The sequence below is a fragment of the Canis lupus genome, chromosome 21, assembly GCF_048164855.1.
Source record: "Canis lupus baileyi chromosome 21, mCanLup2.hap1, whole genome shotgun sequence".
Taxonomy (NCBI): domain Eukaryota; kingdom Metazoa; phylum Chordata; class Mammalia; order Carnivora; family Canidae; genus Canis; species Canis lupus.
The window spans coordinates 19,870,784-19,897,812 of record NC_132858.1 but is presented as its reverse complement, the minus strand read 5'-3'; the positions used below and the strand labels follow the sequence as shown (position 1 = coordinate 19,897,812).

The following is a 27,029-nucleotide window of genomic DNA, read 5'->3' as shown; positions in this document are numbered from 1 at the left end:
TTCAATCAGGCTAAAAATTCATGTTTGAAAGGGAGTTAAAGGGCTAGAGAGATCACTTCTAATGGAGGGAGGTAAGAAACTGCTTGGTGATGGACATGACTCTGGGGAAAGAGTAGGACTTGAACAGAAAAAGTCAAGCAAAGTGTTTTAGGTAGAAGGAAGAACATGAGCGAAGGTACACCAATAGGAAGTGTGGGCGTATTGCAGAGTCAATAATCAATAATGATATGCCTACTTATTTGTTGATCATGTCTAATGCTGTGTGAAGCACTTTTCAAAATCAGCCTTTAAATCCATCAAAATCCTAGAGGAGAACACAGGCAACACCCTTTATGAACTTGGCCACAGCAACTTCTTGCAAGATACAACTATGAAGGTAAGGATAACAAAAGCAAAAATAAATTATTGGGACTTCATCAAGATAAAAAGCTTCTGCACAGCAAAAGAAACAATCAACAAAACTAAAAGACAACCTATAGAATGGGAGAAGATATTTGCTAATGACATATCAGATAAAGGGCTAGTTTCCAAGATCTATAAAGAACTTATGAAACTCAACAGCAAAGAAACAAACAATCCAATCATGAAATGGGCAAAAGACATGAACAGAAATCTCACAGAGGAAGACATAGACATGGCCAACAAGCACATGAGATAATGCTCTGCATCACTTGCCATCAGGGAAATACAAATCAAAACCACAATGAGATACCACCTCACACCAGTGAGAATGGGGAAAATGAACAAGAAAGCAAACAAGAAATGTTGGAGAGGATGTGGAGAAAGGGGAACCCTCCTGCACTGTTGGTGGGAATGTGAACTGGTGCACCCACTCTGGAAAACTGTGTGGAGGTTCCTCAAAGAGTTAAAAATAGATCTGCCCTACGACCCAGCAATTGCACTGCTGGGGATTTACCCCAAAGATACAGATGCAATGAAACACCGGGACACCTGCACCCCGATGTTTCTAGCAGCAATGTCCACAATAGCCAAACTGTGGAAGGAGTCTCGGTGTCCATCGAAAGGTGAATGGATAAAGAAGATGTGGTCTATGTGTACAATGGAATATTCCTCAGCCATTAGAAATGACAAATACCCACCACTTGCTTCAATGTGGATAGAACTGGAGGGTATTATGCCGAGTGAAGTAAGTCCATCAGACAAGGACAAACATTCTATGGTCTCATTCATTTGGGGAATATAAAAATTAGTGAAAGGGAATAAAGGGAAAGGAGAGAAAATGAGTGAGAAATATCAGAGAGGGGGACAGAACATGAGAGACTCTTAACTCTGGGAAATGAACAAGGGGTGGTGGAAGGGAAAGTGGGCGGGGGGTTGGGGTGACTAGATGATGGGCACTGAGGAGGGCACTTGACGGAATGAGCACTGGGTGTTATGCTATATGTTGGCAAATCAAACTCTAATAAAAAAAATACCAAAAAATCCAAACAAGTTAAAAGAAGATCTCAATTAAAATTAAAAAAAAAAATCAGCCTTTAACCATCACTGAAACCCTGGAAGATAAGAAATTGAGGCTTAGAGAGGTTAAATAATGTGTTCAAGTCCCACAACTTAGATAGAGGGAATGAGGCTCCAAAGGAATCTGATGGGCTCCAGGGCCTACCTCTTGACAATCTCACAGGTCTGCAGCAGGAGTAGGTTTGAATGATCCAGACCCTTGATTTCTCAGATTTTCTCTCTTCTCTGCTGGAAGCCCTCTATCTACAAGCTCAATTTTTGTGTCTCTTATTACAGGTGCACTGAAATTTTAAATTTACCTTCTGCAGCTCGGAGATTGTTCGATGAAAAGGGAAGGGAAATCTTTGCCCTAAAAGACATTCAAAGGGATGAACTGGTAAAGACATGAATGTGAAACTAGAAATATTATTATGTGCATACAACTAAAAGACAAATGTTTTAAAATACAAGAGCTCAAACACTAACTGCTTCCCCCCTTATTTTCTCTCAGAGTTAGCCTTATTCAGCAACCCTCAGAAAGTCATACTAATAGCTAGCTGTGGAGAGCTACTGTCAGGCATGATTTTCAGGGCTTTCTAAGAATGCACTCATTTAAAGCTCATCACAACCCTATGAGATGGATGCTCTCATGATCCCCCCACTTTATAAATGAGGGTGGAAACTAGACAAGACCAGATTATTAACCGCTTGCGATTACTGTCTCCTACTCTGAAGGAGGTAGATCCTCTCCTCTTTTTGAGGACTTCAAAATGTACTTGTGTAGTGATTTCTTACTAAGTGATAATTTCACTCTTTCAGAAAATAAATTCTCTCTAGTGTTTTACACAGCCTATTTGGGTGGCTGGAGAAGACTGAGAAGAAGGACTTTAGCGGCCAACCCTTCTTCCCATTTATGGAAGTTGAGGTATCAGCTCGGAAAAAAAAAAAAAAAAAAAAAAACCTGCCTGGCTGATGCCTGAGAATTGTGCTCACACCATATTATCAGAACTCAACTCGGGCTCCTAAAGTAAAGACCACTTGAGCGAGTCTTAAACTGCAGTAGTTTAAGTTTCTGATGACTAGTATCAGAAGCAGCATGGCAGAGAGAAAGTCTGTGCTCTTGGAATCTGGTAGATCTTTTTTGAATTCCAACACTATCACTTCTAAAGTTTTAGCTTGTTGGTTTTTAATTTTTTTCTTTGCTTTTACTGCTGTGTTTATTCACTGTGTTATTTAAGAAAGAATTCCATATAGATCACAGTAAGACAGATGATACAAAAGGATAGATTTAACGTAAAGATAAGGAGATGAGGCCACCAAGGTGAAAGGGTATGAGAGAGAAAAAAAAGGGGGAGAGGGGTAATGAGTGAAAGGAAGATAAGATGGAGCCAGGAGTGATTGCTAGAGGATCCTGTATATTTGCTGGAAGCAAACCTGTCACTGTCTGAGCAGCCAACACAGAGACAGAAACATCAACAGTTACATGATCAAGTATGTCCAGAGGAAAAAAGGAAACCTGTTGTTCAAGAAGAAGACATTTTTAAGGAAGTTTTCCCTGAGCTGTCACACAGGGAATGTGTGTGATCACCAGTGTGGGGCCACGGAAGAGCACTGTCATTTTTTTTTTTCTTCTTACTGAGTGTTCTCAATATATCACTCTTATTTTTCTTCAGAGAAATACAAAATCATTAAAGAAATAAACATATGCCACATGAAGAACAGGTATCATCCCTAATCTCAGCAGCTAGAAATAGCCACATTAACATATTACAAGTTCATTTTACCAGTGGTTTTGTCAAACTTTTTCTGGAAAAGGGCAGTTACTAAATATTTACAGACCATGTAATCTCTAATGAAACATCAGCTCTTGCACAAAAGCACAAAAGCAGTCACAGACAGCATGTAAATGAATGGGCATAACTGTGTTCTAATAAAACTCTATTTACACAAACAGGCAGCAGGCCAGATTTGGGCCTCAGCCACAGTTTACAGAGCCCTAATTTATACGTACCTCCCCTTCCTCCGACCTGCCCTCCTTCCCTCTTCCTTCCTTCTTTCCTTCCTTTAAAAAATTATTTTATAAAACTTTATTTTGAAAAAATTATAGATTTACAGAAAGTTGCAAAGATAGTATGGAGAAATACTTTTTTTTTTTTAAATAAAACCTTCAAGATCCTTCGAGTTGTTACATTTATTAATAGTTTTGCCTTTATCACGGAGTATTAGTCCATGGTGTCACGGTTTGTTTAACCATTTGCCTATTATAGGACATTTGGTTTGTACTTTTGGCTGGTTTTTGTTATTGCTAATAATGCTGCTGTGAACAGTTGTACATGGGATCAGAGACTCATTTCTTGGCTAGGTATATGTTTCATGTGGAGAACATTGGATCAATCCTGATGTGTCCATTGCTCAGCAAAAGAAGCAAATCTTCCTGAGGAACTTAGCATCAGATATTTCTAAAATTCAAACTTTCTGCAGTATACATAAGATAGAGGGTAAGCATTGGAATTATTTACCATAATATGTATGGCCAAAATTAAATGCTTGATACTGATTTTTAAGAAAAATTAAGTTTGTTTAAGTAGATTATATTTCATCCCTATATCCTGCTGTTTAGCCCTTTTGACTAAAATTTATATATTTAATAGGATTGCATATTTTAATTCATACACTTTGGACATGTAAAAAAAAAACAGAATTTATTTTGTCTTTAACAAATCAGGTCTTCTTCATTTTCCATTAAGGAAAACATAAAATTTCCAGTTAGGTTTAGATTTTGCCTCACCCATTAATTTATAGAGTCCCTTTAGGGAAAGCTTTCAGATTTCCTAGTCCCCAGAGTCTCCCTTTAGTTCCTTTCTCGGATAGAAAGGAAAAACATGGGGTACAGAGGCTCTTGCTGGCTGATGTCCATGGCTGGGTGACTGTGTTCCATTCCTTTGGCCCAGATAATGCTTTGGGCAGGTGATGCTTCCTGCCTGACTCAGACTCTCCTCTGCTCCCTTTGGCCCCCTGAAGCTTCACTGTAGCTGAGTGGTCATCTCTGAAGTCCTTTATCACAGGACCCCTTCACCCCTCCTTGGTGACAACTTCTGGAAAGCTCTTCAGCATGACTCTCTGCAAATCTTGGGTCATGGCTGCATCTCTCAGAAACCAGATCCAGGCTGACTGGCTGTGCCTCAGATTGGAATGGTGAGGACAACTTGAGTGGTGACTTGCCACAGCGTTCTGAACGATGAACAATGTCCTCAGTGTTTCCTTGGTGTAGCTTAGGTACCTGAAGTGAAGCCTATAGGGAGAATCATGACATCCAGTGCTGTTTTTCTGCCTTCCTCTATCTTCTGCCTCAAATTCCCTCGGGTCTAGAAATGGTGGGTTTTCTGTAAATCAACCTTGAGGTTAAAGCTTTGATATGCTAAATGCAAGCTAACAGCATTTAGAAAAATCCTAAATCATGGTAGTGTCATCTTGATTTACAAGGCACTTGTCTTCTGGTAGTATGCTGTGCTTGAATGTAAAAAATATTTTTGTACATTTGTTTTCCTTTGTAACATTTCTCATCAACTAATGGTCTTCCTTCTTCCCTTAAGGCTGCCCCAGGAACTAGGGCAAAGTTCCTATACATAGAAGGTCAAAAAAGAAAATCATTAATATAATTTAAAACATTTCCCTATTACATATAGTAATTAGTGGCATTAGTGAATGTTATACACTAAGTTTTCCATGTGTCTTTCAAGGCATTAGGGACTTCCACTGAGGAATTTGGGATTCTAGATAATGATCTAGAGACATATATCTAAATAATATGCCCATTGAAATGGTTAGAATTTATAATACCTAACATTTTTTTGAAAGACCTTTTTTATTAGTACTTTTTTTCCTCTTAGGCATTTCTAAAATTGAAAGGTAATTGAAATATGATACTATATTTGTTTCAAGCATATAACATAGTGATTTGATATTTATATACATAATGAAACGGTCACGGCAATAAATCTAGTTACTGTTTGTCACCATACAAAGTTATTACAATATTATTGACTATATTCCCTCTGCCAAACATTATATCCTCATGTCTGTTTTTTTAATAACTGGAAGATCATTACCTCTTAATTCCCTTCATCTATTTCATCCATTCCTCTACCCTTCTGACAATTATTGGTTTGTTCTCTGTATCTATGGATCTATTTCTGTTTTGTTTTGTTTTATGTGTTTCGTTTTTTAGATGCTACATGTTAGTGAAATAATACAGTATGTATCTTTCTCTGACTTATGTTACTTAGCAAAATACCCTCATGATTTCTTCATTTTGATGCAAACGGCAAGATTTCATTTTTTATGACCGAATAATATTCCATTACATATATACACCACTTCTTTATCCATTCATCTGTTGATGGATATCTTTTTTAAATAAATTTATTTTTTATTGGTGTTCAATTTGCCAACATACAGAATAACACTCAGTGCTCATCCCATCAAGTGCCCCCCTCACTGCCCATCACCCATTCTGCCCCACCCCCCTGCCCTCCTCCCCTTCCACCAACCCTTGTTCGTTTCCCAGAGTTAGGAGTCTTTATGTTCTGTCTCCCTTTCTGACATTTCCCACACATTTCTTCTCCCTTCCCTTCTATTCCCTTTCACTATTATTTATATTCTCCAAATGAATGAGAACATATAATGTTTGTCCTTCTCCGATTGACTCATTTCACTCAGCATAATACCCTCCAGTTCCATCCACGTTGAAGCAAATGGTGGGTATTCGTTGTATCTAATGGCTGAGTAATATTCCATTGTATACATAAACCACATCTTCTTCATCCATTGATCTTTCGATGGACACCGAGACTCCTTCCATAGTTTGGCTATTGTGGACATTGCTGCTAGAAACATCGGGGTGCAGGTGTCCCGGCGTTTCATTGCATCTGAATCTTTGGGGTAAATCCCCAGCAGTGCAATTGCTAGGTCATAGGGCAGGTCTATTTTTAACTCTTTGAGGAACCTCCACACAGTTTTCCAGAGTGGCTGCACCAGTTCCCATTCCCACCAACAGTGTAAGAGGGTTCCCTTTTCTCCACATCCTCTCCAACATTTGTGGTTTCTTGCCTTGTTAATTTTCCCCATTCTCACTGGTGTGAGATAGTATCTCATTGTGGTTTTGATTTGTATTTCCCTGATGGCAAGTTGTTGATGGATATTTAGATTGTTTCTGTACCTTGGCTATTGTAAATAATCCTGTAATGTTTATAGGGGTGCATATATCTTTCAAAATAGTGTTTTCATTTTCTCTGGATGAATATCTAGAGGTGGAATTTCTAGATGATAAGATTGTTCTATTTTTAATTTTTTGAGGAACTTCCATACTCATTTCTGTACTGGGTGTACCAATTGTACATCACCAAAGTACACGAGGGCTCCCCTTTCTCGATATCTTTATTTTTTTTATAACAGACACTATGATGGGTGTGAGGTGACATCTCACTGTGATTTTGATTTGGTTTGATTTGTGTTTCCCTGATGTTTAGTGATGCTGACCATCTTTTCATGTGTAGGTTGGCCATCTGTATGTCTTTTCTGCAAGAATATCTGTCTATTCAGGTCCTCTGCCCATTTTCTAATCAAATTGGTTTTAGATATTGAATTTTATGAGTTCTTTGCATATTTTGGATGCTAACCCCTATTTTTAGTACTTTTGACTGGAAATATCTCAGGAGGAAAGAATCTACAAATTTTAAGTGAAATCCAATTTATTAAAGACCAACTATCAACTACACTTAGCATGTATTCTCTTAGACCAAATAGTTGAAAACTGTCTGCATTTTTATTTTAGCATGTGTTTCAAATTCCTGGTGTTCTGCAATCATAACTGATATGTCCTTGCAATTTGCACATTTCTGCTCAGCTCTTGTTTTAGAAGTCCAAAGTGACATTGTGTCTGGAGCCAAGCTTGCTGTGCATAAACCTGTAGCAATTTTTGGAGAAGAGAAGCAAATTAGAGGACCAAAGGAAAAGCAAATGCAAGAAAATGCTTTAACAACAGAAAATGCTTCCAGTGAAATTCTGTAAGTAAGCAGCATGGCCAGAAAAGCTACCTGGTTCCTATTTGAACTCAGCTCATTAGCTCAATAACAGCACAGAGCCCGTGCAGGGAACCTACACCACATTTGTGAAATGGATGTCAGGTGAAGAGCTAGTATTTAATTAGTTTTCTGGCAAAAAGATAGAGCTGGAGCTTCAATATTCAGCCATCACAGTGATCTACTTTCAGTAATTTTATTATTATATCACTATTTTTAAAAGACTGGAATTTGGGAATTGCAAATTATTTGAGGAATCTATCATGTTTTGCTTCCATAAACGTCGACTCCAGGAACAATTAAATTAATATAGGTTCAAGCTGGACTCATGTTAACATACAGTCGTCATCCTGGGTCACTGAAGTAGTTCCCTGATTGGTCTCTATCTCTCTTTTCTCCTTACAAATCACCTCGAAGTTCTAACTACAGACAATTATCTTTTTAAAACATACTCCTTTTTATACAGTTCTTCAGTGGCTACCTATTGCAGATAGAAAAAATATTTAGTCTGGAATCGCAAACCCTTCTGACCCGAGTCCAGTCCTGTCATTGACCCTCATTTGTACCTCCATGCCCACCTCCACTCTACACTTTTTCTTCCTGACACATGAACTGAGCTCCAGCTCGGCCACCACAAGCTGCTACTGAATGTGGCATATTCCCTTTATGCACTGTTGCAGGCCTCTGGGCCACGAATTTGTTTCTCTCCGTCTGAAGTGCCTTGACCTGTCTGGTACTCCTCTTTGGATGACTCTTCATTATTGAAATCAATCATGGTAATGATTGTACCTGATTATGTGCTTATCACTTCCCTCCCGGCTCTCCCCACGACCACCACCAGCCTGGGAATTCCTTGAGGGCAAAAACTCTTTGTCACGCCTGTTCTGTGAAGACCAGGGTAGCTGATTTTAACCATCATTTACTGAATACATGAAGGAATGACTGAATGAGTCTCTAAATTCTACAACCATATACAGCTAGTCAACTACCATTGCGATAACAGTGAAAATCAATTTATATATCTTTTGAAACTATTTTACAAACCATTTTAAAAGAATGCTTCTATCCTCTATTATAAGAATATCAAACTCTTATTTTAGAAAACAAACCCCCTCATTTTGATGAGTGATCCATCTGGTCTCAAGTCCTGACACTAACGGAGGTAAGAAAGGTCTTTTTCAGAGAGAAACTATTTGGCCCACGTGGTATATTCCTCAGTGGCTAGAGAATTTCTGAAGAATGTATCATTTGGCCCCTGACTTATTAGACTGCACATGGAAAAAAAAAGTAAACAGTAAGAAAAAAAGAAAGAACATCTTTGACAGCAAAGATCCACATTGTTCTAATTTCTAGGTATCATCGAGGTCTGGCGTTCTTGAGGTAAAAGTGATGATGTCCACTCAGAACGTAAGGCAGGAATCTCCTGCACATTCCAGCAGGCACTTTTGATCTTATCTTCTGTTGAATAGTCGTAGTAACAGGAAGATCACTATTCCACAAGGCAGCCCATTCTAATGTTGAAATTATTTAGAACATCTCCATCCTATGGTCTCATTTGTTTCTCTGTTTATACTCATTCCTCTTCTATTTTAAAATCCTTAAAATATTCAAAGTTCATCATCATCAGGCTACTGGATTATCTCTTTTCCAGGCTAACTTTCACTTGTTCTTTGAACCACTTCTGATGACTCAATCCTAAACCATCATATATTAAAGAGTCACTTTAAGATTTCCCCAGGATTTCTTAGATATATTTGTCTGGAAGTTTTACATATTTGAAAAGTGGGATGATTTAAGGAGGGATATCCATAAAGCAAGGGGGTAAACATAGATCTAGAAGGAACCCTTTTGATAGTTTGGTTCTGTGTAAAGACTTTTGGTAATAAAAATAAAATGGAAAAGAAACTCTGGGGGCACTCACCTCAACTGTTTGTGAAAAAAAAAAAGGCTTTTTAAGCATGTAGCTCATGGACAACTTTCTCATTACAGGCAGGCCCTGCCCACTTCCTAAGCCTCTTTACATACTACCTTTCTCATTCCCTGCATACCTGTCACATCAGTGTCTTTCTGTTCCTCAACTGAAGCAAGCATATTCTTGCTTCAGAACCTTTCCATTTATTCTCTTTGCCCAGAATGCTCTCTCTCTCTAGAACCTCCCATGGTTGGCTCCTTCCCATTTTTCCTGGTCTCAACTCAAACATCATCTCTCAGAGGAGCCTCTCTGACTCCACTGCTAAAGTAGACCCCACCCCTGGCTAATTTCAATCACAATATCTTGTTTTATTACACTCATGACCCTTATTTATTTATTCATTGACTTGTCTGTCATCTCTCTTCTGCCCACTAGGATGTAAGCTCCATAAACCCTGAGCACCTACCTGTTTTGTTCATCACTGTATCCTCAACAGTTAGGACTCTGTGCCTATCATATAGCAGATGTCCAAGAAATATCAGTTAAAGGAATGAGTGACTAACTGTGGAATGATTAGTTATATAAGTGGACAAATGAATGAATTAATAAAGCAAGGTATATTTAAAAAGGGCTGCCCTAAAGTGGCTTGACTATACTTCATTTGCCTGGAAGCCAAAGAGCATACCAATAAATTCCATGTGAGAAAATTCTTCTCTTCCATGGGAGAAGAATCTTGTTTACACCTTGCTGAATGTGTTAGAAGAAAGACATTTTTGCTTCCTGTTTTTCTCAAAAAAATGGAGTTGGTGGGAAAGCTGTGGTTTTTTTTTTTTTATTTTTAACACTAGATGGCACTGTTGTTTTTTAACTGTCAGGGAAGATTTTTGACTTCAGCCGCCTGTGCGCAATTTTGAATGAGGCAGTTGCTACCCAATTTCATATCCACATATAATACTCGTGTTACGTTTGAAAAGTGTATGGTCTGTTCTGCCAACACTGGAATTGACCCCAAAGATTTTGGTAATTTGATATCGCTTCCAGTTATATCACGTACCAGGAGCACCTTGGTGATCACAGGCCCTCTCCCCGCCAGCTGTATGTACACCATATGCGTATTTAGAGTGCAAGAATGTGCTCACTGCTTTGCCTATTTATCCTGCCCCGGGCAGAGCAGTCCTCATATTGTGTTGTGATCCATGGAAGCAAATGTACCCTAAACTGTGCCCCAGAACATGATATGTACAGATCTGTATGGTGGTTATGCTCCTGTTCACATCTTCATCTTAGTAAGAAGCCAGAAGGCTTGACTGACTCAGTTATTCAAGCTATGACTGTTCAAATGTTTTCATGCATTATTTTCTACCAAAAGCTGGCACAAATGTGCTGATGCTTTTTGAGCCTCTCTAGATTTGAGAGGAAAAGTTAATTAAGATTTCTAAACAATTGTCTAATGAGTAAACTTTATGAAATGCAGTAATCTAGGCTGTCCTGTTCCAGACAGAATTATGACCCACTTTTTGGAGTAAGCAGAAAAAAATCTCATTACACATTCATTATGATCTTCTTAAGCTACAGAGTAGTCTTAATCTTGCAGGGTTTTTTTAGAGGAGAGAAGGGACAGAGGTAAAGGGGGAGAGAGAATCTTAAGCAGGCCCCATGCCCAGCACACACAACCCTGAGATCATGACCTGAGCTGAAATCAAGAGTCTGATGCTTAACCCACTGAGCCACCCAGGCACCTCAATCTTGCAGTTTCTGAAATACAACACATAGCCCCATTTTTTTCCTGAATAAATATAGTAAAGATGAATGCTCTTTATTACATAATTGGGGAATTTTATTCATAACTTATATTAAAAGATCTAAATTATGTATTAGTAGGAAGTGGATTTGCAACGTTAAGGCACCATTATGGAAATGCGATTTACAGATCCATCAATAGCCTTCAGGATATGATCAGACTATACCTCAGAGAAAATTCTGTGAGTAAAAACCAGAATTCTTAGACTTGTGTTTGCTTCTGAACCTTGGTAGAGATTCACATGCAAGAACCCATCTCCGAATGAAAGCTTGTCACACGCTTCTCAGGTATGCCTGGCAGGAAACTCCTCATGACTTTGATGAGGATGACAGTCTTCCAAAGAAAATGGAAGAGGAACTCTTTGAAAATGTGGAACCACAGAAGAAATACAGGTAAAAAGTTGCAAGGGATTCTTGTTAGAGATTTCTGCATGATCTTAGATTTCCTCACTTCAGGGCAAAATGATCCCTGAGGGTTTGCAGTACTGTTAGCCGCCATTCACCTCAATATACACATTTGTGTCTTTCCAGTGTTTTTGACTAAATATTTGCAAGTATTTGTGGGAAGGCCCTTCTCCCTTTAGCTTACGTTGTGCCATGTAGTGTATTTCCTTGTTCGCTGGTGTCTTTTCTATTAAACAGTAAGCTCATCCACCTTTGCCTCCCGATAACACAAAGCCTACATATTTGTTGAATGAATGTATGAATGAACTTAATAATAAGCATGTAAAAATAATAATAATAATAATAAGCATGTAAGATGCTCTGATGTTTTTAAGAAATTGGCAAAATGTAGTTTCTTCCTTTTTAATTTTATTTTTTTCTGGTTGACATCCAGTGAAATAACAGGGATTTATAGCACTTTGCATTATTCCACCTTTAAACATTTGCTTAACATTATAGCATTTTGTATAAATCAAACAGCTTTGTCAATAGTTAGCATTGGCCGATGCACATACTAGGGGCTTTGTAGATGTTCATAAATTAATTTAATTAACAATGCATTGTGATGTTTAATATATTTCATAAGTCTGCTTATTGCCTTAGGATCCTTAATAAACAAGAGATTCTTTTGAATTAACTTATTAGCATATCATTCTTTTTAATGATATTCTATGAGTTGTTAGGGAAGATTGAAAAACTTGAAGAATGGCATTCTATTTGCTAGATCTAGAGGCTGTAGGTAAAGTCCAGAAATAACCATGATTTTCCATTTCTACCTGCCCCTCTCCTTCTCCTACTCCTTTTCCTCTTTATCTAAATTTCATTAAATTTATTTTTTGAATAAATTTATTAAATTTATTTTTTGCTACGCTGATGAGTTTCTCATATTCTCTTGGATGGACATTTATTCCTGTTACAGAATAAACTCAGAATTCTACTCTTTACATCAGCTTGGCAGTGTAAGGCAAACAGCATTGCTGCTATCCCGATGATAATGCCTCACCATTATAAGTGAATTTGGTTCACAGCAGGTCTCTCGCCAATAGAACTTGCAGTCTCCAGCACATCAAGTGCGCAGGATATTTTTCAGCCTCTAATGAGATTTTCTTTATCTCAGCTATTCTCCAAAGCAGAGTAAATTGCAGAAGCTTTGCCACCAGCAGTTTGAATACAGAGATGGGCAAATTATAAGCCATGCTGCCCCTCAGCTAGTTTTGGGAGTGCAAGGTCCTGATCTGCGTTCAGGCATGGAGGTAGTTTTGGTGGAGAAAAAAGTGGATGATAGTCATCAGCGATGGATGCACAAGGAAGACAGCAGGTAAAACCATTATATTGGGGGTCGATATATCAAAATATATCTATGACAGCCTAAAAGACCTGGCCTGGTCCCCACAGAGCTGGCAGGGGTATATTCGAGGGCTTTACATTTTCTATTTAATGTAGCCAATAATTTTTTTATCCTATTCAAAGAAGAGAAAGAAAGTGAAATCAAATGTAAATGCTCAGTAGTCTGTACACAACTTATCCACTGTCAATTCGGATAAGAAATATGAAATCTGACCTACTGGGTTCAGAGTTTTAACTGGCTATTGAAGTTAAGAGAAAACTGGACTGCCATCTATTTTATTTTTATGTTTTGAAAGGATCAAGTATGAAGTTAGAGTCCCCATTTAAAAAATTTCATAGTACTTTTCATTAACTCAACCTCCTACCCCTCCCCACATGCATGCCTTTCCTCCATTCTCTATTTCCATCAAATAACCAACTGATATGGCTTCTGCTTACATGGTAAAAATGAATTCTTACCTTAACAAATATATCAATGGCTGGCCCTTGTCACTGACAATAACCACTGTCAAAGGTTATTTCTAAGACAATTAGAGGAATTTAAAATTCTGGGTACCAAGTGATATGAAGGAAGTCTTATTAATTTTGTTGGGTGTCCTAATAGTTTAATGGCTGTGTTAAAAAAAAAAAACCAAGCAAACAGTCCTGATCACTAGGGTATATACTGTAGTATTTACAAATTAAATTAAGAGGTAGGTCAGATTTGCATTAAAATATCCTAGCAAAAAAAAAAAAATGTAAAAAGGTGGGGGGGATGGATGAAATGAGACTGGTAGAATGTGGGTAGCTTTTGAGTTGTGGTGGCTCATTAGACTTCTGTCTCTGTTTTTGTTCATACATTAACATATTTTTAACAAGAAAGAAAACAACTTCTTGGTTTTTCAGTTGGTTTGCCTCAAATTCTACCATTAGTCTTATATGGTGGGGCTCCAGGGGCTTCTTCAATCTCTTGACATCTCTGTGATATGTATATTTTTTTCCCTGGGAAAGAGCTATGATTTTTATTGGGTTCTCAAAAGGTGTGTGATGTGGAAGGTTTAGGAATTGCTGCTTTGAGAGAGATTGCATACACTTCAGCAGGCGGCAGCAGCAGCCCAGCATGGGCAGGAAGGGAGCTAATCTTACTGTTCACTCTCAGAGATGAGCCAAGTGCCAGCAGGGAACACTTACTGGGCTTGTTTTTGAGAAGGCTGAAAAGCCAACCTGTAGATGGACCTGGCAAGTGTGTTCCTTTGCCCCATTCATCCTAGCTAAGCTAACTTTACAACAGGGAGCTAAGAAGCAGGTTTTTGTCCCTGTGAATGATTTGCTATATGGGACCAGAATTCATTCATTCTGCTGCAAAGGGTTATTAAGTGCAGTGTTTTGGGTGCTGGTGCTTTAGCTAAGACTAAAACAGATGAAAATCCCTGCCCCTGCAGAGCTAGTGCTATCAACTCTACATTTCTGGAATTTAGCAGCACATCTTACTACTTTAGCTTACTGTATTATAATGGAGGTCCTAGTTGAACCCAAGTTGGAATTTGAGTGTGGCTGATGAACTGAGGTGGACACAAATGGGGAGTGAAGGAGGAGAACTTGGGGCAGGAGAAAGTCAAGCACGAGGAGTTTTAACTCAGAAGCACTTGGTCTTTAGAAAGAAGAGTGAGTTCTGAGTCCTGCTTAGTGGCTGTCAGTAGTTTCATTTTTCATCTTGAATGCTGTGGATAAAACACAAGGAGGGAAAGGCTTTTTAAGTAAAAACAAAAAGAAATTTGACTAAAACTCTGCGAAACGTTGGACCATGATGAACACTGTTTTGACAAATCCAATCATGTGTAACACAAAAGAGGAAGCTCTCTTCCAGTTCCTTCCACTTCCTAGAACACTCTACAACTTCATTACTTGAGGCCTTCCTATGTCAAGCCATAGAAGAGAGGGATAATGGGTGGGAGTTGCTGGTATTGGTTGATCTCAGGTCAGAAACTTTATAGTCTTTGGAGAACAAGTGGATCAGTGAGGGGAAGGGTGAATAGGACAGGATTTGCTCCTGAATACATGGATCACCATCTAGAGGCTCCTACAAATACTTGGGCAGGAGAGGTTTTGCAGAAGTCTTGGTGATTAGGTGCAGGCATGATTCAGATTCATGTGTCCTATGGCAGAAGTATGTTTGCATAGTGACAGTAATTGTGAGCTTTTTTCCACATTTTCTCTTGGCATTTTGCTTTTTTCTCTTCCATGTAATTGGATATTGCAACTCATTTGTTCTGAGAAGCTGATGGAGGGCTGGAGAAACGTGGGTTGTGCTGTGTAGCAACAACCTGTATAAAATTACATTTTTGTCAACCACAGTCTTTCTATCCCCCATATTTTGCCCAGGCTGTAAATTTGTGTTTAGGGGGGCAAGTAATTGCCCATTCAAAATTTGTGCTCATAAGAGTATAAGCTAGAATAGCTCCCTGCCAAGTGGCTATCACTGTGCTGAGAGTTTTCTACCATTAGCCCTTTCATTCTGTCCTGTAGGTCTTGGATTACTTTTTCATTTTGGCCTTCTAATTAAAATATAAAATAACTATGAAGTCTGATATCTTAAGCAATTACCAGCAAAACTTCTTAAGGGAAACTATGACTCTGAAAAGAATGTCTTGCTAGGGTAGCACAGGGTCTCAACTAGAGGTGCAAGAAATAAGCAAGGGGGCATGGAAAGGGAGTAGGAAATTGCCAAAGATACACTCATTTGGTTTCCAGCCATGCAGGAGAATGATCCAGGTCAACTTTTGAGATAACCTGGCATCTTTCTCCCATTTTCAACTCTGGCAAAATCTGAATTAAACATGTGGCTTCTAAAGGGAAATATGAAAACAATGCTGAGGGATGAAAATCTCCTCAATAGGACCCAGAATTATACAGGGGAAAATACAGTGTCATAGAATTTGGAGCTGCAAGAGGATCTTTAAAATTTCCTAGTCTTAATCACTTGATTTGAAAACTTAGGTAAACTGAGGTGCAGGAGATTAAGTTGCTTGCAAGCACGCATTTCCTGGGTTGATGGAAGGGGCTGTGGTGTTCTTGGGATATTCCTGGGACACAGAGTAAGTTCTCACACTGCCATTAGCACATAGTGGGTTTTATATATAAGTCTATTACTTAAGTTTCCTGCAAAATGTAAGCACTGTTGCTAAGGGCAAGTGCCAGTTGATGGTACTGTTCAAAAATGAAAAGGAAAACCAACACTATCATGGCTGAGCATGGCACTGAAGCATGGGAGAAGTTGCTACGTCTATTTTAAGCAGCAGAAACATAGATAGCTAAGTAACTAATCTTGGCATCTCAGTAGGTCATTGCAGGAAATGTACGGTCATTCATTCATATGAATAATTTTGAGTGTCAGTAAAACTGCAAGACCCAAACTATGCAAATGGTGAGGCTACACAGCTGAATAATAGAGAATACCAGCTCTCATGCAGTGCCCAGTTTTGATAAATGCTAAGAAGATATTTGATGAAATCCAGTACTCATTTTTTATATAAAATGATACATCATTAATTAACAATAGAAGGGAGAAATACAAGATTGTGGTTATCTTGTAGTGATATGAGTAATGTCTAAAATTCTCTTATAATTTTTAACTCTATTTTCCAATACTTTGTAAATTCTTTACAGTGAGGATATATTGTTTTATATTTATTTATAGTACAGAAGTTTAAATTAGATATCTGGAATTTTTTAAGACTTGAAAGGAGAAATATATTACTTTTATAACAGACTCCCTCTCACCTTCTCTCCCTTCCACTCCCACATCATTAAATTTTATAGGACGAGTTATATTTTCCACAGCAGGAATGCCACTGCTGGTGTGTAATGTAACCATGTTGACAGACATAAAGAATTGGCTTTTTCTATACAGACAAGTTTCTTGACTCTTTGGCTTATTTTTGTTTTTAAGTGATGCAAGGAAAGGAATTTGAGGGTTTTAGCTCAATCATTTTCTTTCTTTTTTTCAGTCATGGGGACTTTATGTGAGCTCCTATGTAAGATAACTTAAAAATATTCAAAGTATATCTTGTGCTTTTAGGATATGCTCCTTAGAAAAAGAGAATTTGAGGAAAAGCTATAAAGAAAAAATCACAACCATTAATAATCATAGCCCATTCTAAATGATATGTGCCAGGCAATATTCTGTGTGTTTTCTGTGCATTAATTTATTTTGTTCCCACAAGAGTCCTGTGAGGCATGCATCATTATCCTATTTTACAGAAGAGGAAACTGAGGTACGGGGTTGTTAAGCAAAGCCATATAGCTACTAATAAGTGAATTCAGGATTCAGACTTAGGCACTGTGGCTCCAAAATCCATGTTCTTAATCATTTTGCCACAGTGCCTTTCATAATAAATAGCAGGAGGTAAAGAGGGTTATCAGTCTGGGTTCCATCTGGAGACAGAAACCATACAGTGATTTAAATGACATATGTAACGTAAAGGATTATTAAACAATAATAAAAGAGTAACTATCAGATAGTTTTTAAAAATCCTCTGGACAGTGCTCTGGGGCTGAGGGAGTTAGGGACAAACTCAAAAAGTTGAGGGAAATTAGGCCCTTTCCCAAGGCCAGAGTTCAGAACTCATTAGAAAAGGTATGGATGCAGATAGCTGCATGGCAAAAACCCACTGGTTTGCCTGGCCAGACCTGCACTGTGGTTGCTATGCAAGAAGGAAGTAGCCTTCTGGAACATACATGGGGTCACAGCTGGTTTGGGGACACACAGGCATGAAAAGGGAATGGGGGTGCTGGGGAGGCAGAAAGTTTAGAGCATGTGACGTCCATGTCAGGAGGACCACAAGCAAATGATTCCCAGGCCAGGCCAGGCCAGGCCAGGGCTCTGAGAGTTCCCAGGGACCACACACTCTGGGCACCTGGTTAGAGAAGAGCAAGGCTGGATATCCTCACTCCCAGCTGCTGACTCCATGCAGAAGCCAGGAAGAGCAAGAGAGCCCCTTCCTCCTGCAGTGTTCCTCCAGCACTCTCTACTGAGAAAGCTTCACATTGTGCTTCTGTGGGGGAGAAATGCTTAAAGGATTCATATCCATTATCACAGAGCGTGTTCGGAGCTAAGAGGCAGCACTCGGGTAAGTGGCACAGAGGGAGCTCTGATCTGGTTATGCTACTTGATAACAGGCCTAATCCTGTTTTCCCAAAGGACCTTTCACCTGGTGAGTAACCCAGACCTTGTGCTGGCAGTATCAATGACCAAAACAAGAAATGAAGTCTGTGGCTCTCCAGTTATTGTTCAGGTAAGATATAAATATAGGCTAAGTAGTAATTATGGCCCTTTATTTAAAATTAAGTAGAGCTCTATGTTTCCTTGTTGTGGAGAAAGACAATGGCTGTCATAGAAACCTGTTTTGAATGCCATTGTTAAAATATTTACAATAGTCTGCCTAGATTTCAAATTCAACATGTTCATGTAGCTCTTAATTTAGTTTAATCCAACAGATGGTGATTGTGGGCTTGCTGCATGTCAGGAGCGATGCTAGTTACTTAAATCAAATCCAAGGGCAAGCATGAAAAATTATCCCAGTAACATTCATACAGTCTCAGTGGTGGGTCAAGTGAATGCACGTGTTTTAAGCTCAGTGATTGGGACATAGACAATTCCCCTCTCACCTGGTAACTGGAGGGAAAGAGCATGATCAAAGGCCTTCCTGAAGGATGTGACCTCATCAATGTTAATTCTATTAAGATACTCATTTGAAATACACTTTTAACATACTTTTGCAAATGCTTAAAGCAGCCAAACAATTTTTGGAGACTCTAGAGAAATCTGGGTTCATTTGAGTTGGGTAAAGATCTATGGAATTCTTTCTTCATGTTTATCTGTCATCCTTACTTATAATCAAAGACACTCCTAAATGGGTATGTGTTTTTCCTTATAGGAGGAAAGAAAGTTTAGGAGTGCCCCTGCTCTGAATTTATTTTTTATATCCTCCACAGTATGTACCATTTTTTTTGTTGTTAAACAGAATATATTGTCCCCAAAGTACATTTGTTTTATTCGATGTTTTTAATAGCAATGAAGCAGCTTGTTTTGCAGGTCCCGAATCCATAATTGGGATAAAGCAATCTGGACAAATATCAAAGCTTAATTAAGTCTTCTATCCTGCTGATAAACATGGACTAAAAATTTATTCTAGGAGACATAGTATATATAACATCACATTCTTCCCTGTCAGGTGCCTCTTTGACATGGGCCACCGCGAGCTTAAAACCTCATGCAGATGCAAATTTTGTACCTTAATCAGTTTCTTTTTTATTTATTTATTTATTTATTTATTTATTTATTTATTTATTTATTTATTTATGATAGTCACAGAGAGAGAGAGAGAGAGGCAGAGACACAGGCCGAGGGAGAAGCAGACTCCATGCACTGGGAGCCCGATGTGGGATTCGATCCTGGGCCTCCAGGATCGCGCCCTGGGCCAAAGGCAGGCGCCAAACCGCTGCGCCACCCAGGGATCCCCCCTTAATCAGTTTCATAAAATTACAGATATTGACATTTTCCCCTAAGGTTCCCATTTTTAAGAAATAAGTTTGATCTCAAGATAATTTGTATTACCTTTCAAATTTTTTTCTTTGCGGTTGTTTCATTTTGATTTCTTGAAGCAATCAGCCTGTGAGAAAATATTAAAGCCCATGTAAAATAATAAAAATGAGGCATGTTAGGCTAATGTTACCAGACCCCCCACTCTCTGTTCCTTGAAATATAGTCTTTGTTTTCCATGCCTCTGAGGGATGCTCTGTTGTCTGACCTATTAAATCAATTCTGAAGACCCATTTATTTTCCTCTTTACTATCAATCTCTCCTTGGTAAAGTAAGTGCTATTCATTATAAAGTTCCTTGAGGTGTCATGGTATGTTTAGTTGGAACTAATCTACTGGTTTAAATTCTCTAAAATTGAAACTACTCATTTCTTTATTTATGCTTGAGCCAAGTTTTATAATTAGAATAAATGTGCTGTTTTCTGTTACATATAAAACTGCCTGTACTCACATTTTTTAAAGAAAAAAAAAAAACCTTCATAATAACCAGGGAAACATAAATTAAAATAGCAACAAGGTACTATTTTTCACTTATTAAACTGATGATGTTTGGGCAAGAATGTGAGGAAAACAGGCCATATTATTTACTGTTGGTGTACAAACTAGAATAACCTTTCTAGAAAGCATTTAGATGTTATAAAGCTTAATATGATGTCTCATGATATTTTAAAATGATCATGTTATTTTATCAGCAACTGTACTTGAGGAGTTTGTTCTAAAGAATTTTTCATGGATTTACATGAAAATGTATTTATATGATTGCTCATTGCTTTTTTGCTTATAATAAAGAAAATCTGAGAAATAATCTACATGTTTACCTATTGGAAAGTGGTAAAATAAAATATCACTAAGATCAAATAGTGTATGTCCTTTCAAATGATGGCAAAGGTTCATGGAATATTCTTGTTAAAAAAAACTAATGCAGCTACCAAAGTATATGCATTTTGTGATTTCATTTTTGTAAATCAGAGGATGCATATTTATAAATATAAAAAATGTTGCACATATAATCATCAAATATAAATAATAGTTATTACTGCATAGTAGAATTATGATTAATTATATATACTTTCTGAATTTATGCAATGAAACTATGATAGCTATAATAAAATCATAAACTCTCCTGTCTGACTCCATATTTTATCTTTTTTTTTTTTCAGAAATATAAACCCTATAACAATGGGACATCCAATCAAAAGTGGAATTATGTGGAAAATATCAAAGCTTTTGTGGCCTTTCACAGCACTGTACTGGATAAGGAGATCACAGCAGCAAATTATGCTGGTATTTGTACATCCTCTGTGATTAAAGGGGAAAACATTGATCAACCAGTAAGTGATTCTTTTCTACTAAGGATAAAAGAAAAGTAGGGGAAAATGGAGTAATTTAATAAAGCTAGATCTTTTTTTTTTTCCCCTAGAAAACCTTATATTCACATAAATTAAATACTGATTTGTGAGTGAAATCACTTAGACTCTGTGATTCTGATTAGGAAACAATGAAGGAATATCGGTATTACCCTCTGCTTATATTGTTTCAATGGCTCCCTATCATCAGCACCACCTTTGGTCCATCATCAGTTCACCAGAACACTCAGGAGTGAGGATAATCATGTACACCACACCCCCACAGGTTAATCTGCCACCCTAGATGTCACTCCACTCCAGAAAGCATATAAGATTCAAATGATTGTAAGTGACTTTAATTATATTATACCAAGCATAGGTCTAAAACTGAATACCTACACTCTGATTTTTGCAGAAAATAATTTTTCAAATGGGGTCCTGTAATTTTTATTAGTAAGGAACTGCTGCATACTTCACAAATACCTGAGCTATTTGTGCGGTCTGTATGTCAAGCTACCTTGCTTTTGCTGATTACTATTGGCCTATAGAAATCTCATAATGTACGTTACAAGATTCTCTAAGATCCTCTTTACTCTGCTCCTCAGACATCTCTAAATGGCTGCCTCTTCTCCTTCACCCCAAATACCCCGATTTTACTAAATAATTTGCATTTATCCAAATTTACCATACTATTTTGCATATATTTGGTTTTGACTATGCTATCCTCCTCCCAACTCTTTTCTCTTTTGTCTGTGAACTCATACCACCTAGCAAATATGCTGTCAAAGACTACTAAGGTCAGCTTAAAAGGAATCAAGTCAGTTTAAAAAGTATCCCAGTTCAAAGAAAAACAATTTAAGCATCAATAAGACTACTGAATGTGGTGAATTGACATACATCAAATATATTTAAATCTATATGTTCATACTGACTTTTAACCAGAACAATAATTCATTGATCACAATGAAATGAACCAATTAGTTACTTTGGCAAGTAGGAAATAAAGAATCAAGCATTTATTTTTTTCCTTCCTTTATGAAATGTCCCTTAGGATAACAAAATAGTAGATGAGAAGTTTCACTTCATAGGAATACCCCAGATAATAAATGAGGTATGAAAAAGTTGGAATATCACTATGTTGTGAACTTTGAAGAATTGATTGACCTAGGCAATGTTTATCAGTAGCTACTCACACTACAAACAGGGACACAACAGATATTATATTCTTCTCGATGGAAGTACATAGTATTGCTTATGAAGTGTTCCTTCCTCCAAAAATGTAACTGGAATCTAATCAAGTCTTTCATTCTAACTAATAATTTACTGAAAACATAAGAGGTAGAGGAACATGGTAAAAGGCACAGAGACCATGCAGTCGCCAAAATCCTAACTGACAAAAAATATATAGCAAATAAATTACAATAAAACAATTAATTTTAAGTGTGACATTATAGTTATGTTAAAAGAATTTTTATCTTTTAGAGATACATACTGAAATATTTAGGAATTAAATGATATGATGCCTGGGATTTGCTTCAAAGTAATCTAGGGTAGGAATAGAAGTGGGTGAGGATGCAGATAAAATGAAATTAGTAATTGTTGATAATTGTTGAAACTGAGTGAAGGATAGAAGGGGGCTTATCATACTTTGGTATATGATCAAAATTTTCCAGTGATTATACAACTTGTGTTTTTATTGAAAGACACAAGAAAGGAAGAACTGTACAGCTGGTGGAAAAGGCGAGGAGAGTAACTACAGTGACAGATGGTAGATTCTAGGCTGAGTTTTAGAGAGTGATGGCATGAAAGGTGTGAGGGACAGTGGAACAGAGATCTTAGTGGACATCTTGATGTTATGCTTAAGAAAAGGTCAACAGTCTAAGTACCAGAATTTTCTACTTGAACATTTTTTTAGAAATATTTTAAAAACTATTTTACATACTTTTCCTTAACCCAAATAGGCAGAAAACATCATTTAAACAAGTTAAGACCATCAGTATGCTGATTATAGGGCCACACAGCAGCTAGTTGGCACACTGATTTTACTCTGAATTCATCCTAAAATCATATATGCAACTCACTTTCTTCAAAATCATTCTTGAAGGCCATTTGCTGTCTGTCATTTTTCTTACTAATGAGAGTGCGGCTTAGAAGATACATCCGCATGACTCCAGCACAGTGTGAACTGGCTCTTTTTGCAAAATGAGCTCTATAAGCAGAGACTCAAATGGCCTTCTAAGGTCGTTTTTTTAAACTTGAACACAGTTGCCACTTTCAATGGCTTCATCAGTAGCTTCTGGTCTTTAGTACCCATTGCAGAACTCTTATTTCATCCTGTAAACTCCTCAATTTCCAGGTTGACACCAGTCCAATTATTAGTTAGTTTTATTTAGTGGCCATCTTAGGACTTTTTGAATGTTTTTCCAACAGGCCTTTAAAACTTGGTTGCATTTTAGTAAATCTAGACAAAATTTAGATTATTTTTGTTAATTTTTGTTAACTTCCAGATAGTAATTGTAGAAGCTGAGTGTGGATTCATGGGGATTCACTATACTGTGCTATTTCTGTATGATTGAAATATTTTATAATAAAAAAGGAAAGAAAGGAGTCCTAGAGTTTAGGGCTCAATGATTATAAAACTGGTACCTTTCTTTTAATCATACAATCAAGATGCTCTTTTGTTAAACAAGATACAACTTCTCAGTTTCCAGCAATTATTTGTTCTAAAAGATTATGATTTTCCTTTCTCAATAGTTAAATGGTAGCCTATCTGATAGAAGTTAATATGATTGATCTGAAGAGTACAATAATATATCAATTCTGGAATTCACAGACTAAAAACCTCTCCTGGGTTTAGGAGAAATCTATTCAGTGTTAAAAGGCGCTAGATAGTTTTTAAACTTTTTGGAGATACAGACTTCTTTGAGAGTTTCATGAAAATTATAGATATTCTTTTCCCCAAAAATGTGCATGTGTAGAGAAACATCTTTCATATAAATTATAGAAAGTTTACAGACTCCCCTTGAAATCCATTTTGGATGTAGGGTAAGAACTCCCTTTCTAGACCTCATCCTTATGGATAGCTTAGAAAAAGAAAACTAATAAGAAGTTACTATTATATGCTAGATAACTACTGTATGTTACATACTGATCAATATTAGTGATTTTCACATATGATATCTCATTTAAATAATAACTATGATAAAGACACTGAATAATTTATTCATAATCACATTAGGTACTATACAATAGTGATGGTCATTATTGATCATGTAATAGACCATATATCTATAAGACCAAAAGATCAAGTCATTCATTTCAATAAATCAAGGAAATTTTATGGAGAAAAGAATTAGTCAAATAAATTGTCTGGTATTTTGTACAAAATACCATAGCTGGCTTACTGAATTTTTAAACTCTGTATTCTACAGACATAGCTAACCTGAGAGCTCCCCAAATATATTGCCTTTTTCTTTCCATCAGCAGTTTCAAAACAGTATCAAATGTGATGAATGAATAAAAAATCTAGTTTACATTGTATACATGCACCATTGTCAAAGTAGAACAATTCAGGGATCATCAAACCTGTAGCACCACAGTCATGGGGATTGATGTTTTAATGAATGAGAAATACATTTTCTGGATACTTTTCAATGGGCTTCGTTAGTATAATAAGGAAAATTATTGGCACGTGATTTATCATGAAGCACATGCTGCTATAGAAATGACTTTGTACAGGGATCCCTGGGTGGCGCAGCGGTTTAGCGCCTGTCTTTGGCCCAGGGCGTGATCCTGGAGACCCAGGATCGAATCCCACATCCGGCTCCTGGTGCATGGAGCCTGCTTCTCCCTCTGCCTGTGTCTTTGCCTCTCTCTCTCTTTCTCTGTGACTATCATAAATAAATGAAAATTAAAAAAAAAAAAAAAGAAATGACTTTGTACATAATGTTTATTCAATTCCACCTAAGCAGGAATATTTTATTTATTTATTTATTTATTTATTTTTTTATTTATTAGCAGGAATATTTTAATTTTCTGCTGTTCAATGATGTGTAGAAAACTGGAAATTGTAGAAAAATCCATAGTGGAATTTAAGAATTACATCTTCAAAAGTATCATCTAAGTGTTGGCTTTGAATTGAGGTAGCTCTACATATTTAAAGGAGTAGTTGAAGAAATACAACAAAGGCAAAAAAAACCAAAAACTTGGAATCAGAAGTCAGTTTTATATTTCACTCCTTCCATGTACCTCTTGAGTATCCTTAGATGAAAACTTTCCTTTCTGAGCTTTTGTTTTCTCATCTGGAAATTGACTTATTATTATTAATTCTGGCTGCACCTAACTTTTAGTTTTGTAAGACCAAAACAAATTAAAGAGTCTATATAAAAGCACTTTAAAATTTTATTATAGAAATTTTCATACATATTCAAAAATAGAATAGTGTAATGAATTCTTACTTTTTATCTAAATTAGACTATTATCCAGGTTTTTGCAATCTTTACAAACCCGAGACCTGATACCATTTCACCTTTAACTTAAGCATACGCCTCTAAAAAATTTGAACATTTTCTTTCATAATCATTATACCATTATCACAGCTAACAAAAGTAACAATAATCCTTTAGCTATCAATCAAGTACCCTGTTCTTAATCAAATTTCCTAAGTTCTCCTAAAAAATTCTTCTTATGGTTGGTTGATATGAACCAGGATTCAAGCAAGATTCCTATATGACATTTGGTCGTAGGCTCTAGAATTGTCCTATAGAATGTCTCTTATTTGGATTTGTCTGTTTACTTCCTATGGCATTTTTAAATTTGTTTCTCTAGCCCCCATAATTCCTGCAAAAGGAATTTAACATTAGAATTGTAATTAGATTGATGTTTAACATTTTTTGACAATAATCTTCATGGGTTTATGGTATATTTCATATTGATCACTTATGCAGGGATATAATATCTGTGTTTTCCATTTTTAGTGAAAATGGGTATCAGTGGGCATGATTAGAACCCAACCTCACACTTAACAAATCTCCCAATAAATTTTCATCTAGTGTCACTCTTTGATGATCTTTGTCTAAATCAATTACTTCATTAGGAGTCTCCAAAGGGTTGTTTTGTCTAATTCTGTCATTTTCCCCAACATTTATTAGCTGAGCTTTTTATATAAGGAAAAACTTCAATGACATTTATCCTCTTCAACTAGGTATTTGACTACCAAAAATATGGTTTGTAAGGGATGCTAGGATAAACGTTAATTCTTTCTATCCATCTCATTTATCTATTGTGGTATAATAAACCACCTGAAAACTTAGCGACTTAAACCAAGAGTCACTTTTTTTTTTTTGCTCTGTGGGCCAAAAATTTGAGGTTGGCTTAATGGGGCCACTCTGCTGGTCTTGCCCAGGGTCACTCATGTGACCCTAATGTGTAGTCGTCTGGTGGTATATCAGTAGTTTGGAGGTTCTATGGGGACTGAATGGTTAAAGATGGTCTCCTTCACACGTCGGGATATCAGCAGGCTGTTAGCTGGGGACAGAGAACATTCCTTGGTTCTCCTCAAGGCTCCTTAAGTAGGCTAGCTTAAGTTTGTTCACATTGTGAACAATTACAGGGTTCCAAATACAACCAAAAAAACAACCTCCAATATGCAAGCACTTCTTACACATCTGCTTGCATCACATTTACTAATGCTACATTGTCCAAAGCAAGTCACATGGTCTTGCTTAGATTCAAGGAAGGGACAAAAGGAGAAAGATTTCTTGATTGGAGGAGCCGTAAAGTCACATTTCAGAAGGACATGCAAACAAGGATGAGCAGTCTTATTGTGCCCATCTCTGCAAATAATCTGGCACGCTTTCTAATGACTAGTTTTCAGAGTTATAAATTGGTGCCAGTTTACTTATAAGTATTTTTAGCATCATTATGAGCTTATGAGATTTTATATTTTTAAACATGTCTAAAGTGTTTTGGTTATCATTCTTTTTGTTGTTCTCAAATTGTCCCATTTTGGATCAGTGGAGGCTCCTTCATGTTGCTGATTCTTGTGTCTTTTTAAAATGATTC

At 37.0% G+C, this 27,029-nt stretch overlaps 1 protein-coding gene across 26 annotated transcripts in view; it reads left to right on the top strand.

Moving 5' to 3' along the window:
• The window catches only part of DCDC1 (doublecortin domain containing 1), a 490,046-nt gene that overhangs the window by 397,936 nt on the left and 65,081 nt on the right, over positions 1–27,029 (top strand). For all 26 annotated transcript variants that reach the window (XM_072790960.1, XM_072790959.1, XM_072790983.1 and 23 more), the window contains 7 exons: positions 1,756–1,855; positions 3,821–3,956; positions 7,364–7,523; positions 11,485–11,643; positions 12,812–13,012; positions 18,221–18,314; positions 20,781–20,951. In XM_072790960.1, the coding sequence (XP_072647061.1) occupies positions 1,756–1,855; positions 3,821–3,956; positions 7,364–7,523; positions 11,485–11,643; positions 12,812–13,012; positions 18,221–18,314; positions 20,781–20,951 (1,021 nt within the window). The remainder of the gene's footprint in view (positions 1–1,755; positions 1,856–3,820; positions 3,957–7,363; positions 7,524–11,484; positions 11,644–12,811; positions 13,013–18,220; positions 18,315–20,780; positions 20,952–27,029) is intronic.